Raw genomic sequence first — 14,898 nt, forward strand, 5'->3', positions numbered from 1 at the left:
AGAAAATGTCTCTATTTCCCATCCCATTGTCTTTCAGGATTCACACCTCCTGGCATGGACAGGTCATCTCCAGACAACAGTCCAGTGCATGGCTTGGTTCGACAAGCATCTGTCACCACTGGCTCCAACATCCCAATCATTACTGAACTAGGTGAGTAATGACTACATTTACTTCACCACCATGTCAAAATGAGGTGTGATTAGAATCTAAACTATCATCCAGCAGTCGTAACATCTGTGCCTTTTACAAACCCCTTTTCATCTTGCAAAGTTGGGACACTTCTTAAAATGCATTAAAAACAAGAATCACTTAGCTAAAGAAATACAAAAATGTATGTTTTGTCTGACCCACTTTACGGCATTTTGTAAATATAAATACATTTTGAATGTAATAATATTGCAATGTGGGAAATGTGTATTCAACATGCACTATTTTGAAACATTTCACAATAAGCAGTTGAATTGGTAACAAGTGAGGGTATCATGATTGTGTATAAAAGGAGCAGCCATAGTGCGTGCAAGCAAAGATGGATCATAGCTCGATGCTTTGTGCCAAACTTTATGAGTTATCAAACATTTTATATATCTTGCCCCTTAAGGCAAGTTTTTAAAGGATTTTGACTTTTCACAAGACTGTTAACATAAATATGTGCAAAACCAACATCTGTCATAACTGGATATGTGTGGAGGTATATATTTTGAGATATTGAGAGACTTATGCTGCCACCAATGTGTGAAGTATTTTCCCAGAGAGTCCATGGTTATTTCAGCAAGACAATACTAAGCTTCATTCTGCATGTGATACAGTGGAGTCACTTCGTAGACAATGTTTGTGTTTGCTTGATTGTACTGTCTGCAGTCCAGACCTGTCTCTTATTGATAAAAGCTGAAAAAAAGCTGAATTTTTTTTTCTTTTGCCACTTTCAGTAAAATATATTTTCAAAGGATTTAACAAAGCACAGATTCTTGTTTTTACTGCATTTTACCAAATGTCCCATATTTTCCTGAAATGGGGTTTGAATGTCTCAGTGATGTTGTGCCCAACCAGATGTGTGTCTTCTAGGATGTTCATCCATGGTTTGCTGTAACATTCAGCTGAATAGGTCAAAGTACATGTGCTTAACAATAGTCCCTTTAATGCATAGGAATAGGAGCTAGACTTGTAAGGAGGAAAAAGGCATGTCGCAAAATGGGTCCATTTATTAATAACAATGACGGTGGCTGTATTCCCAGAGCAGAAGGACTCATGAAAGTTTCAGATCTCAGAGGGCACTAAAGCACACGGGACTGGCCACTCTAACTCTCCACTGACCCAATTACAGCGCATTTCAGCGGAAGTGCCTGCAACACAAGAACCATCCCACACCTCGCTCGAATTCTGCAGGCCCCTCTAGACCAGAGCAATCAGATACAGCCCCAAAGGGGCTACCAGAGACCCACATCTGAGACTGTTAATCTCAATGCTGTTAGAGTAGCCAAAATAGAGAGAATCACACCAGAAGCTGAAACAACCATTTAGCTGTTTTTAGGTGTGCCTAAATTCGCCTTAATCCCATTGAATGTTTTTCCTTTCAAATACCTCACCGCTACAGCAATGAAAGCCTAAAAACCCACATGCCATGGAGGCAGGCTCTGTTTACCAGTTAGGCACAGATGTCTGGTATCTCGCTCTGCACTTCCAGATGCTGTACCTGTACCTTTAGATTTCTAATCCCACTGTTGACATGCTACTCTCATTTATGCTCTTCGTTTTTGTTTGCCTTTGAACTTGTTTCAATAACAATCTCCCCTCAACGCTATTTTATCATCATTAGCTAAGCCTGGCAAACTACTGCCTTTGGTTTCATTCAGTCAGGAAAAAAACAGTGGAACCAACATACAAATGATAACAGAACTGGGTAAGCTGTGCCTTTGTCCTCCACTACACTGACGCTCTGCCTCCTTCATCGGCTTGTCTTGATTTCTCTGGCTGCAGATGAGGCCTGCTCCCATGGCATCACTTTGAACACATTTTTATTCTTGGTTCTGGTTGAAATTGACTGTCTTGTTTTGGACTTTTTTTTATGATTTTTTTTCCTTCCCTCTCTCAGAGCATCGCTAGGTCTTTGATCACACTAGTCTGTCCTTGTGGCTGTTTCCATAGCATCTCCCTGCAGTTCATTTCTGGAGCCCAGGCTCTTTTTCATCAGCAGCCTGTCTGAAAGACTGACATTTCTCTTCCACAGCTCACAGGAAGTCTGGGAAGAAATAAAATAAAAAAAAAGATAAAGCCTTCCTTTAAGCACTTTGCTTTTATTTATTTATATTCGAGCTGGTCCTAATCTCTAAAGCATACATTGTGAAAAGGGCTGAAACAAAGATTTGTATGAAAAACTGGATTCCAGGGCATTTTCTCCAGACACTCTCAAAACCTCACCCCTGTTGTAGCTGAATTACATGTGCATATATTTTAAAATGGGCCAAATTGTCCACTTTCTTTTGAAAAAGAAAAAAAAAAGCATGTAGATTATGTGACCGTCTGTCTGGATTGACAGTTATGCTTTATATATTATGCATTTAATTATTTATACATTTTCATCTTATTATTGTGTAATAGGAAATGCAGTTAGCATTACTTATTGTTGACAACCAAAATACTTATCATTTAATATTAATTTTAATTTTTTAATTATATTTGCATGATTGCCAAAGTGCATGGTTGTTTTTCTTTGTTTTAATTTTAATGGTTTATCTAACATTTGAGCACACTGTCCTCTACAAAACATGTTTATATATTCCTATCAGTGTTACATCAGTTTTACAGAAGAACAGAACCTGAATTAAACGTACCGAAGTTTAATTCCATGTCTTTCTGTTTCAAATCAAATTTTCAGCACTTGACTGTAATTGTTTTGTTCAGTATTACAGCAGCATGTTCTGCAGTTATTATAATGGTGTTTTACTTTGTCACAGTGAATGACTCAAATGTTCAGTTCCTGGACCAAGATGATGATGATGACCCGGATACGGAGCTGTATCTAACCCAGCCCTTTGCCTGTGGGACAGCCTTTGCTGTCAGTGTGCTGGACTCACTCATGAGCGCGGTGAGGTTAACACTGATCATCTAACATATACATCACTCCCTCTGCATTCATACAGCTAATTCTACACAAACATGTAAAAATGGTAACTAAGATGTTTTTATACATTAGACAGCCCAGAAAAAATCAGACAGAAAACACAGCAATGCAGTAAGGCAATGCTTAACAGTAAAATACATCCTATTATTTGTTTTAAAAAACAACAAATACAGGTGTATCTCAGTAAATTAGAATATCATCAAAATGTTAATTTATTTTAGCAATTCAATTCAAAAAGTGAAACTCATACATTATATAGATATATATATAATTTTTTTCTCCTCCAAGTGCTTTCATTGATCTAAACTATTTCACTGGATTATAGGTGAGGGTGGTGAGAGAGGTGGGGCATAGTTCAATATTATAGAATAATACCACACTTTATAGACTGTTTATTAATCATTATCACTTATGTTGTAAGTTAATTAAAAATCTTTGATAATCAGCTATATTCTTCTCTATCAGTTGACATAAAACCTGTCAGCTTCAGCACATATTTGTTAACATGTTTGTGTTTAACCACCAAGTTTAATCAATTAACTACCAATAGAATTACTTTTTAGACATTTAATGATGTTATGTGTACCTTAACATATGAAATGAATAAATCTTCATACACAGTCACTCTTGCCCTTTCTATCTCTGTGTTAAAATGTTTATTAATTACGTTTAATGTCTTTACAACCTAATTAATATCTATTTAATACCTATGTAATAAATAGCCTTATTTCAAAGCGGTACCCATAACTTAAAATCATTGGGTTTTAGAGATTGTCTCAAGTAGGACTTTGTAGTCCTTTGTCCTGTCCTGTAGCTCCAGTATCACTCCTGTGTCTGATCCACTCATACCAAAGCCCCACACATCACATTAACTGTGATGGTACTGTGGGGTCCCTGACTTTTGAAGAACAGAGTATACAGAGCAACAGATGGACTATGGTCTGTAATTGTGGAGCTACAAAGTGCTCCTGTATGGGGAGCTGAGTGAATGGACAGTAAGTGTAGAATCGAAGAGGTGGTCATATTGTTATGGCTTGTATGATATGACCAGCATTTATTTTCACAGTTTATTAATAATGAAATAGACTTTAAAAACTGATGTTGAGTAGTGTTTTGTTCTTTAAGCGAGCTTTCTGTGTGTGCTCTGTTAAGTAGCTTAATGATGGAATGAACAAAGTAGCTTGTCAGAAGCTTTCTTGCAGCTCCATTATTCGCCCATCATGAGGTTTTATATAGAATTACATGAAGGTGTCTTGTGATCTGTAGAAGCAAATCCACTGAAACAGTGCATAGGAAAGAGGAAACTTGAGGCTGTGGTGTGCTCAGATGTAGGACTGGAGCGTTACCGGTAGGCAGAAGGTTCGTAAATGAAACGCCACATTGATCAGACACTACTGTCAGCTGCATTGACATCAAAAGGAAAGTTGTTGCCAAGACTCCTCATATAATGTGTCATGAAATGAACTTTCAAGAGGCTTATTAGATCTTTTAACAAGGTAAGTGCTCGAGTTCTCTTTAATGGCATGTCTTGACACACAAGGTGGGCTCCTATGAGGTCCAAAAGCTTTAATCTCAAAACAATGTCATCTTGGGTGGAGAGGAAGAGAATTTTCCCTCTTTCTCCATCTCCACCCACCCAACCCCCTTACCTACGACCATTTCTAACCCCACCCCACCTTATCCACATGATGGCTTAATTCCAGTACCTTTCACTTTAAGTGAAGTTAGAACAAAGCAGCCTTCAAGTGCGTTCCACTCTGGACAAAGGTGAAGCTGGCTAATAGACAGCTCTCATCCATCATTCAGCTGAATGGTGCTGTCAGGGACCTAGAGAGGTGTCACTCCAGCACACGGTCCAGTCCCACCTCTCTCTGCCACTCATGCCACTCTGATATGCTGGAGCAGTCTCTCCCTCTCTCTCTCTCTCTCTCTCTCTCACACACACACACACACACACACACACACACACACACACACACACACACACTCATTTTTGCATGTGCATTCATGTGCACTTGTGTGTATAAGAGGGGCGGGCTGCTCCACACCAATTCCAGCAGCAATAATTATTATCGCTGTATAAAAATGAACCATACCCTATGTACTGTGCTGTATATATATATTTGTGTACATTAAAAAATAATAAAATTTTATATATGTGGCGGCAGGGTGGCGCAGCAGGTAGTGTCACACAGCTCCTGGGACCTGGAGGTTGTGACTTCGGGTCCCACTCCGGGTGTCTGTAAGGAGTTTGGTGTGTTCTCCCTGTGTCCGCATGGGTTTCGTCCGGGTGCTCTGGTTTCCTCCCACAGTCCAAAAGCACACATTGGTAGGTGGATTGGTGACTCCAAAGTGTCCATATGTGTGAGTGTGTGTGTCGCCCTGTGAAGGACTGGTGCCCCCTCTAGGGTGTGTTCCTGCCTTGCATCCAATGAGTCCAGGTAGGCTCTGGACCCACCGCGACCCTGAATTGAATAAGCAGTTACAGACAATGAATGAATGAATGCATGAATATGTATATATCTTAAAATCAAATCTGTTAAAGCAAACATGCTAATTCAGAATGTTTTTGCTTCTGTTTCTTTTCAATAAAAAAGTATGCTTTAATAGATTTGATTTCAAGTATATTTGGGGCTTTTTATTACTACACACATGTCATAAAATTTTGAAAACGTGTAAAAGACTTGCATTTTATGCAAATTATGACCAAAAAAATATTTAATTTAAAACTTGCACTTCTAGTTGCCACCCTCACACCTGGGATGAGAAGCTACTGGTGATGATTGAATCAATTTATCATCTAATTTCTTCTTAAATGACAGGCTGTATGGTACTGTATGTGAAATAATTTGTTGTTTCCTTTTTCTTATTTATTATTAGAAGTTGTCTTTAATTCACAATCACATCTAAACTTTCTGTTGGTTTGTTAATAAACGTTAGTTTATGTGATAATTATATTAACATTACTTATGTGTTCTTAAGTAATCAACTGAATTATAATTGTGTTAATGTATTGATATAAATAATACAATAAAATAAGATAAACTAATTTGACACATTTAGATACTGATAACAAAAATGGAAAAACTAGTCATGAGGGCTCACCCACTGACTGCATTGTGAGCCACATAAAGCTGTAATTAGTTGTAGTAATTATAATTGATATTAGAGAGTTTTTCTGCTAATGACATGTGTGAAATGCTCTCCTGTTAAGCATTGCTGCTGGTACTAAATGAATGTTGAAGAGGAAGTGGGGAGGAAAGGGGAAAAAACAACAACAACAACAGCTGGCTTAATTGCATTCCTGTGTCTCTTCCCGTGGTGTGGACTGCGATGTGAAGAGACAGCTCAGGGTCTAGATAACAAGGTTCAGGATGGCATGGAAAAGCCTGGGCGTCTTCCTTCTCGCTACGGCTCTAATGGTGCTCCCTGTCCATATTCCCCACCTTTATCTCCTCAGACATACTTCAACGATAATATCCTCACGCTGATCCGGACGCTGGTCACGGGAGGAGCTACTCCGGAGCTTGAGGCTCTTCTGGCAGAAGAGAACGCTCTGCGCGGGGGTTACAGCACACCACAGACACTGGCTAACAGGGACAGGTGTCGGGTGGCCCAGCTGGCCCTGTACGATGGACCCTTTGCAGACTTGGGGGTAAGTGGGACGCTTAAGAGGAGCTGACACGTTTTGTCACTTTCCCCAACAGCACAAGGTCCCCCATCCCACGCCTCTGCTCCCTGCTAATGCAAACTGAAGACACCACCCAACTAGAAGAGGCCCAGAGAGCTAGAGAGCGCAAGAGCAACAGAGAGAGTATATTTACAGGAGGTAGTTGGGTGGAAAAGAATAAAGCTGTCTCAAACCATTTCTCACACTTAATTTTTTTTCCTGCATTATCAGCAGTGTATCGCTGATTCGTTTCTTAGGCCCATGTCACAATAGTGTTGAGGTTATACAGAGACAATATTTTCCGGGTTACTAGTCGTGTGTCATGTCTGTTAGATCCTGAGCCTTTCTGACAAGAATTCCAGTGGTGGAGGCATTTCTCAAAGCTTCTCAAATAGTATCCCAGATTTTAATTTTTTATCTCTTTCTTTTATGGTTCCCTATGTTTCAGGATGGAGGTTGCTATGGGGATCTGTTCTGTAAGGCATTAAAAACATACAACATGCTGTGCTTTGGGATCTACAGATTAAGAGATGCACATATAAGTACACCGAGCCAGTGCACGAAAAGGTGAGCGGAGATGTCTTTTCCTGACTATTTCTGTCCAGAGTGTTTTCACTCACATCATCACCCTTAACAAGTCTCCTGTTCATTGTAAAAACCTTTAGTTTATTTTCAGTGTTCTGTCACAGTTATTTGCTAGTCTAACTTTTAAAGAGAGAATAAAAAAAAACTTAAGGAATATATGCAGAACGTGTTTTTATACACTAATTATTTAGATCAAAATAGACAAAGAAGTTGGCCTTGTAGCAAATGTAATGAAAACATTGGAAAAAATTAAATTCAGGGAAAGTTCAGACTTTAGTGTGGTCACAGTTACTGTTTTTAATGGACATATATCAATTCTCACAAGTAACAGTAAGTCATACAGTGTCAGACAGTGCCTTATGGCCCAGTTTGAATTGAATGTGCAATGATTTAAGCATGCAGTGTGCACATAAGTGAAATGTAGGAATGGATGGATTTAAACAGTGCTGCAAGGGGAGGCTTTTGTTTGAACCATTAATGCCCTATAATTATATTGAAGGCAAAGAAAAAAAAAGGATTTATTAAGCCTAAGATATAATCCTTCAAAAAATTACACAAGAGAAAGATATAAATGCCATTTTTATAATTTAGCATTTAAATAATACAATATGGGAAGCATGTTGGCTATACAGTAGTGTCACTGCCATAGCTCTACGAAATTGGGGTCCTGGTTTTAATCCTTGCCTCAGGTCACTGTTTGTGAGGAGTGTTCTCCTGTTGCCTGCATGGGTTTCGTCTAGGTTTTCCTTCCAGTTTAAAAACACAATATTAGGTGGATTGGCCATGTGAGTTTGTTCACGTGTGAGTGTGTGATGCCCTGCAATGGACTGCTGCCCTGTGCATAGTGTTCATGCCCTGTGCCCAGTGACTCCAGGTGGGCTTTAAACTCATGACCTTGCTTAGGATAAAGCTATTAGAGAAGATGAATAAATAAATAATACAATATTCCCTAATATTGTCAAGTCTTTACAAGCATTAGAACAACTTTTGTTCCTCCACAGATATGTCATCACCAACCCTCCTTATGAGTTTGAGCTGGTCCCCACAGACCTGATCTTCTGCCTGATGCAGTTTGACCACAACGCAGGCCAGTCCAGAGCCAGCCACTCCTCTCATTCCTCGCACTCGTCCAGTAAGAAGAGCTCATCAGTCCACTCCATCCCAGCAACTAACCGGCAGAACCGCAGCAGCAAAGCCCGCGAGGCCAGAGACAAACACAAGTAAGATAGGCCTTTCTCCACTTACATTAGGTGTCCTATCTCTCTCTTTCTCTCTCTCATTCTTTCTGTTCATGTATGTGTGTTTTTGTGTGTGTGTGTGTGTGTGTGTGTTGACTGCTGTCTATTAAGCATATGCTGTCCGCAAATGCTAATGTGTATGTTTTTTGTATTTAACCCTCCTTGTTACGTTTCTGAGTTTGCTCCATGGTCATCTGCATGTGACCCTCGCTCTGAGCCCATGTTTAGGACCATTAGTGCATCGCATTATCTGAACCACCCCATAACTGCATCTGGCTGTTCCATTATAATGAACCAGTACAATGCCAGGGGGATTTTACTGAGATTTGCTTCTTTGAGCTTACTGAAAGAGTCTGTTATAGCAATGGTTTGGTCAAAATCTAAGACAATTTTCCTTCTTCCAAATGTGGTGGAACATAGTACAGAGCCAGCCAGAGATCATGAAGGAGAAATATTTGGAGACAAAGAAAGGCCTAGAGTTTAGACATTTGTAGTCTCCATTTTTAAATTGTACCCACAGATGTGTAAACCATTCATTGTTTTAACAATCAATACATATGTGTATGTAATCTCAATTATTAATTAACTAGTGCCCACAGATTTTATAAAATACACTCTCAATTGGTGACAAAACTGAAAACAATTTCATATTTGAAAGATTGTGTAACAAAATGTGCACACACACTCTCTTACTGTCTCTTTCTTATGCTAGTATTAAAATTTGGAACTTGTGTAATTTTGATTTTAATCAAACCATTGGTTTTATGTTTTTCAAATGCCATGTTTTTTTATCTCAGTAGTGTATATTTTTAAAGAATGTATCTGTATTTAAAAGTACATTTTGGTATCATGTATTGAGTATCAATGTATGATTGTGTGTTTTTGCACTGATATTTGTATATAAAATATATACAAATATTTTTTATGTAGTTTATTTAAGTGGTATAGACCTATGAGGCAGCCTTTTACTGACCATGGCCAAGGTTTTTTATATATATATATATATTATATCCACATGTAATAGATTAGGAATAGACTGCACAGTTCCATTCATTGCCTCCCTGACTGTTCATTCCAACTTGTTTGTGTGCGTTTGAACTGCAATTGCATGTCCATGTTTTGGTCTGTGTTGCTTGTTTTAGCAGTGTTTTTAGTATGTTTTGAATTTGCTAGTTGGGGATTTAGAGCTGGTAAAGTAGATTTCACAACATTCTGAAATGCCTTGCAGATACAGGAGTGTGGGTGATGCTGTTTGAAGAACAAAATACCTGACATGCTTTGCTAATAGACAACAAACCTTTACAGAGTTGCTGTGATTGAAAACTTGAATGCTACCAGAAGCCTGCAACTGCAAGCTATTTCAGGAAGTTAAAAATTCATTATTACAAACTGAGGCATATTTAAAAATCGTATTTAAGATTCCACTAATGGAAAATTAGGAGGTACAGGATTTTGAATATCTAATGAAAATATAGTTAACTTATTATATGTATTTACAGTAATTTGGAAAACTATATATCAAACATAGCAACAATAAAGATATTATAATAAGCTTCTCTTTTTTGAGAGAGAGAGAGGAATAGTTGAATTAATTAAATAAATCTAGTTAAATAAAGGCACTAATGACAGAGAGCTGATTTTAATATTTCCTAAGATGTTTTTATTTTCTAAAACATTAACATAAAATATGGTCGTGTCAGTAAGCGTGTTTTCCTTGCCTTAAAACTGTAAAACTTACTTAGACCACTTCTTTTTCTAAAGTGCAACAAGGATGAATAGAATGGGCCAAGGTATGCAAGTTAATGATTATGCATGATATAGCACCTGTTGTGAGAAATTTGAATCATAACTTTGTCCTTGTGGAGCACTGTTATGAGAGGGGATGTGCATTTTACTTTCAAAGGAAATCATGCCTACATTTCACTGTTGCTTTCCAATAGAAAGCAAATGGCTGCTGCTGCTGCCTTACTCTTTGTCATGCTTAGGGTCATCTGAGCATTGCATGTGGTTAATCATCATCCTCTACCTTTTACCTTTATCCCTGAGTTCATCTGATACGCTGCTCTGGATGGCCCTCTCTGTTTGATTTCCTCTTCATGTATGTAGCAATTGGTTTAGTTTCTTTGTCAATCTGAGACAAACTGCATTGTGTGGAAGTTCTTTGTGTTTGCACTCTTATCCTTTACTTCAGTCTGTTTACTCCTTAGCCCCTAACACTCTATTTGTGGGAGGTGGGGTTGGGGGGGGGCATGGAAAGACGTTCAGTGATAGGACTGTGATATAATTAGACAGTGATGACTGACCAGTAACCAAGTGCCAAAGTGTAAAAGCTGATAATCACTCGGGTTGTAAAAAATCTTATTTAATTTCAAACAATGTGATTAGTAATGTTGAACAGCATTTATATATGAAATATTTTATTCTCTTTAAAATGTAATTGACCAAATATGGCATCAGTCAATTCTGGTAGAGGACGTTTCTGTTGTTTCTAGTGTAATACATTTCTAAATATTGTTCATCCAGCTGAAGCATCCTTGTGGTTTGGATGAGTTTGGATGGATTATAGAAATGTAATATTTCAGGGTTTCCCACAGCAGGCTGATACTGAATTCCAGAAGGCCTCAATCATTCTATTAAAAAAAAAAATATATATTTTTTTCATGTAGCTGCCATAGAATTTTGACAATATTGAGTTTCAAATTTTCAGTAAACAGTTACACAAAACTGTAATTCTATTAACTTGAAAGTTTTAGGACTTTAAACAAAGTTTCTTGTTTACTCGCAGTGTTTTAATACTTCTGAATTCTTTTCAAAATACCATAAATATTTAATACCACAGTTTTTTTTAACAAGTTTAGATGATTATGTTGTTTAAATAGATACTTCTGATTTTTAAAATTTAGAAATACTTCTACATTTTAAATATCGACGTCTGTGTGCTGCTCCACACTTAACAGTAACAGGCTGCAAGAATGCTCTAGTTATTAAACGTGGATTGGCTCGATCAGAACTTGCTCATCCAGACCAGGGGAAGTTGACAGCTAAATGTTCTCCTCTTGGCAGAAGTCTCATCAAAATGTAAGAAAGGAAAACATGATGAGAAGCGCAGTCCCTCTGAAATTGGTTCTCTTAACTCTTGCGATGCCAGAGGATGTCTCAGGGCAATATGAGTGCCAGTATCAGTAGTGAACTCAGGGGAATATAGCGAGGTGGCTGACTCCTTGCACCACCGCAGGCACAACTCCACTCACATCAAACGCCTGTGCTGTGACACTCTCGCCTGCAGGCCTTCTCTGCCTGACACTCCCAGCTCCACACACACTTTCACAGTGAAGTCAGAGTTAGAAATGTCGGAGTGCTAGGAAATGACACTGCCTGTGGGAAGTTGAGCGGGATGAGGACAGAAATTCACCCCACACGATGGCTTAAAGTCTGTAATTTGGCACGTTGTGTCTCATTTCCCAGATTTTGCGCGGGTTACAGTGAGAATGAAATGTCGAACTTCAGAGCAGACTTGACCCCACCGTGATAATGAATGCAGAATCACAGCATGATGTTCCCCATTCCTTTACTCTACAGTGTGTTCCTCAGTGTGTTTAGATGCTGTAAATGCTTACTATTAGAATTATTTTTACATACACTTTTTGCTCTCTCATAAAAGGAGAAAACATTAGCAGTAGGAGAGCCATAACATATTTCAAACCTGTTCTGTTGAATGTGAATGTGAATAAAAAGAGAGAGTTGTTTATATGATTATTTCTTTGTGCAAAGAACTGTCCAAACATTCTGTATTAATGATGTCCTTTCCATCTTCCCCTGGTTGTCTCCCAGAAAAGAAATGGTTTACAGATGAATCCGAAAATGCCTACCCAAGGAACATTCAAATCAAGCCGATGAGCACTCACATGGCCAATCAAGTCAATCAGTACAAATCCACTACCAGCCTGATTCCTCCTATCAGAGAAGTCGAAGATGAATGCTGAATCCCTTGCCTTTGATGTCACAGAGGGAGTCGGAACATCCAGTTGTACAAAAAAAAAGAGTGATGGTGATGATGCGATGGTTACGATGACGACGGTTCACTGTACTTCCCTTGCACCACAGCTCAAGGGTTTTGTTTGCGATCATTATGGAAACTGGAAGGGACCTCTTATGTGTATACCTTTAATGTTACTTCCATGCTTTTGAAAAGATTTAATTTATAAATGTATACATAGTAATGTACATAATGACAATCAAGTAAGGATTGTACAGCCCCCTTAGCACTTTTTGAAATTATGTTAAAATGAGAGAAAAAAAAAACCTTCCTGTAATTCTTTGCAATATCTCATGTCTGTCGTGACCTGACTCTGTGCAGAAGGATTTGCGTTATGGAGGATGAGGGTCACAGTCACTCATCCTGACATTACCCAAAGAGCCTCATCTGAAAGCGTCAGTTAAGCCCTGCTTGTTGAGTTACACACCATCATCTGCTTCTGTTTGCACTAAACATAATCAAGTTATTGTGGGATAACTTGGAAAAAAAAAAAAGAAAAAGAAAACATTTGTGTCACTCTGGGTTGCTCACTGGCGCATGGAAAGTGTCTGTTTTCTCGTCTCATCCACTGTGTGGCAGGATTAGCAGTGTAGCAGGAATGCCTCTGTTCAGGGAAATGAGTGTGAATAGTGTTTGTGTGTCAAGTTGTGTATGGACATCTGTCCTGCATGGAGGGGCACTCATTCATCTCAGTCAATGTTGTGTGGCACAAACCTGGACACCTAGAGAGGGAAAAGCGGACTCGTTTTCATCCATACGAACTGTCCAGGTTATCATATACGGGAATGTATTTGCCATACTTCTATAATAATGCAAATGTATGTCCCCAACGTAGCCCTACAAAATTGGCAATACATTATGAGGATATGCACTACTTTTGTTGATGTCTTTCCATCATGCTTGACTGCTGGTTTGCTGTGGTTGGAGAGGAAAAAAGGAAAAATGTTGCGTAATTTGTTCGTTTGGAACGAGGCACAGGAATGGGTTGTTTGTTTGTGCCTGCTGATCTGTTATTTTTATCAAATGAATGAATTACACACTGCACTCACCTGATGATAATCCTACTATGATTGAGCTTTCAGATCACATTTAACACTTGCTCTCACTGGAACAAAAGCTGATGTGAAGAAAACATCACTCAAAGCATTTGCTATGAACAGACTAATATGCCACATATTGCGAAAAGTGGGCATCCATGGTTCCTCCTTTTGAGTGTAGTCACTGCCTGACACATTGTTGGCACAGAGGCAGAGATGTGCTTGGATGTTCTCTGTGACCAACCGTGATGCCTTAAATGTAGAGAGCAACAGCCACAATGCAAGCTCAATCATAGTTACCAATTATCACCAAAACAATGTGAATCTTGAAAATTCTTTGTGTTGCTTTTTGGTTTTAGACTGGGTAGAATGAAGTACACTTAACATAAATGGCTACACAAATGTGTTCCAGTCTTGTTAAGTGGGGAGTATACAAATACTAAGCAGAACTTTGAACATGGCTTCAAATGTTCTGTCAGATTTATACATACTGTACGTACATACTTATTTTTTATCCATATGAGCGTAATCATTTTGTACTTATTTTTATACATATCAAAAAACTTTATTTCTAAAATTATCTTAAATACATCTTACCAAGCCTACAGTGCACACCAGTTCAGTTTGTTCATTTTTACCCTTGGGAACAGAACATATCACATTGCTTTATAAAAAATAAAAATAAAAATAAGGACAAGCAAAAGATCTATCTTATGTTATAGAAGACAACCCGAGTCAAAAAGATACAACCTCAGCTCTCCATTTGGTTTCCTTGGAGTGTGCTTCAATATTTAAAACATGGGCTGCTTTGAAAGACCCTTGTAGCTATATTGGTTAAGAATGTGTACTATGTTTCATTTCATTGGTTGAGCTCAGTAATAAAAAAAAATTATAGAATTCATGCAGTGCTTAAATGTAAACAGTAGCTAAATTCCAAGTTCAAAGCGATGGTGATAAGCTGATATTGACATAGAATGGTGCATGTGGATGGATAAGTGCTAATGGTTTGCACCTGTTCTTTCTATTCTGAGGGTAGAACTGATAAAGCTATGGTGAATATTGACCTAAATTAGGTCTCAGGATACAAGAGGAACATGCTGAAGTCTACTTATGTGCATACACCTATAATTAACTCTGTGTTTCACATGGAACAAGGAGATCTTTTGAGATCCTCAGTCAGCAAATAGCCATAAGAATGTGTATGTGTGTGTGT

At 38.4% G+C, this 14,898-nt stretch overlaps 1 protein-coding gene across 6 annotated transcripts in view; it reads left to right on the forward strand.

The window, feature by feature from the left end:
- kcnma1a (potassium large conductance calcium-activated channel, subfamily M, alpha member 1a) overlaps positions 1-14,898 on the forward strand; it is a 199,379-nt gene extending 184,481 nt beyond the window's left edge. For 2 of the 6 annotated variants that reach the window (XM_066679541.1, XM_066679537.1), the window contains 8 exons: positions 38-151; positions 1,815-1,898; positions 2,953-3,083; positions 6,580-6,774; positions 7,238-7,356; positions 8,376-8,594; positions 10,374-10,402; positions 12,444-14,898. In XM_066679541.1, the coding sequence (XP_066535638.1) occupies positions 38-151; positions 1,815-1,898; positions 2,953-3,083; positions 6,580-6,774; positions 7,238-7,356; positions 8,376-8,594; positions 10,374-10,402; positions 12,444-12,595 (1,043 nt within the window). In that variant the 3' untranslated portion in view covers positions 12,596-14,898. The remainder of the gene's footprint in view (positions 1-37; positions 152-1,814; positions 1,899-2,952; positions 3,084-6,579; positions 6,775-7,237; positions 7,357-8,375; positions 8,595-10,373; positions 10,403-12,443) is intronic. The other 4 variants (XM_066679542.1, XM_066679538.1, XM_066679539.1 and 1 more) reach the window with 3 other exon arrangements.

This window comes from Hoplias malabaricus, chromosome 8 (assembly GCF_029633855.1).
Source record: "Hoplias malabaricus isolate fHopMal1 chromosome 8, fHopMal1.hap1, whole genome shotgun sequence".
Classification (NCBI taxonomy): Eukaryota; Metazoa; Chordata; class Actinopteri; order Characiformes; family Erythrinidae; genus Hoplias; species Hoplias malabaricus.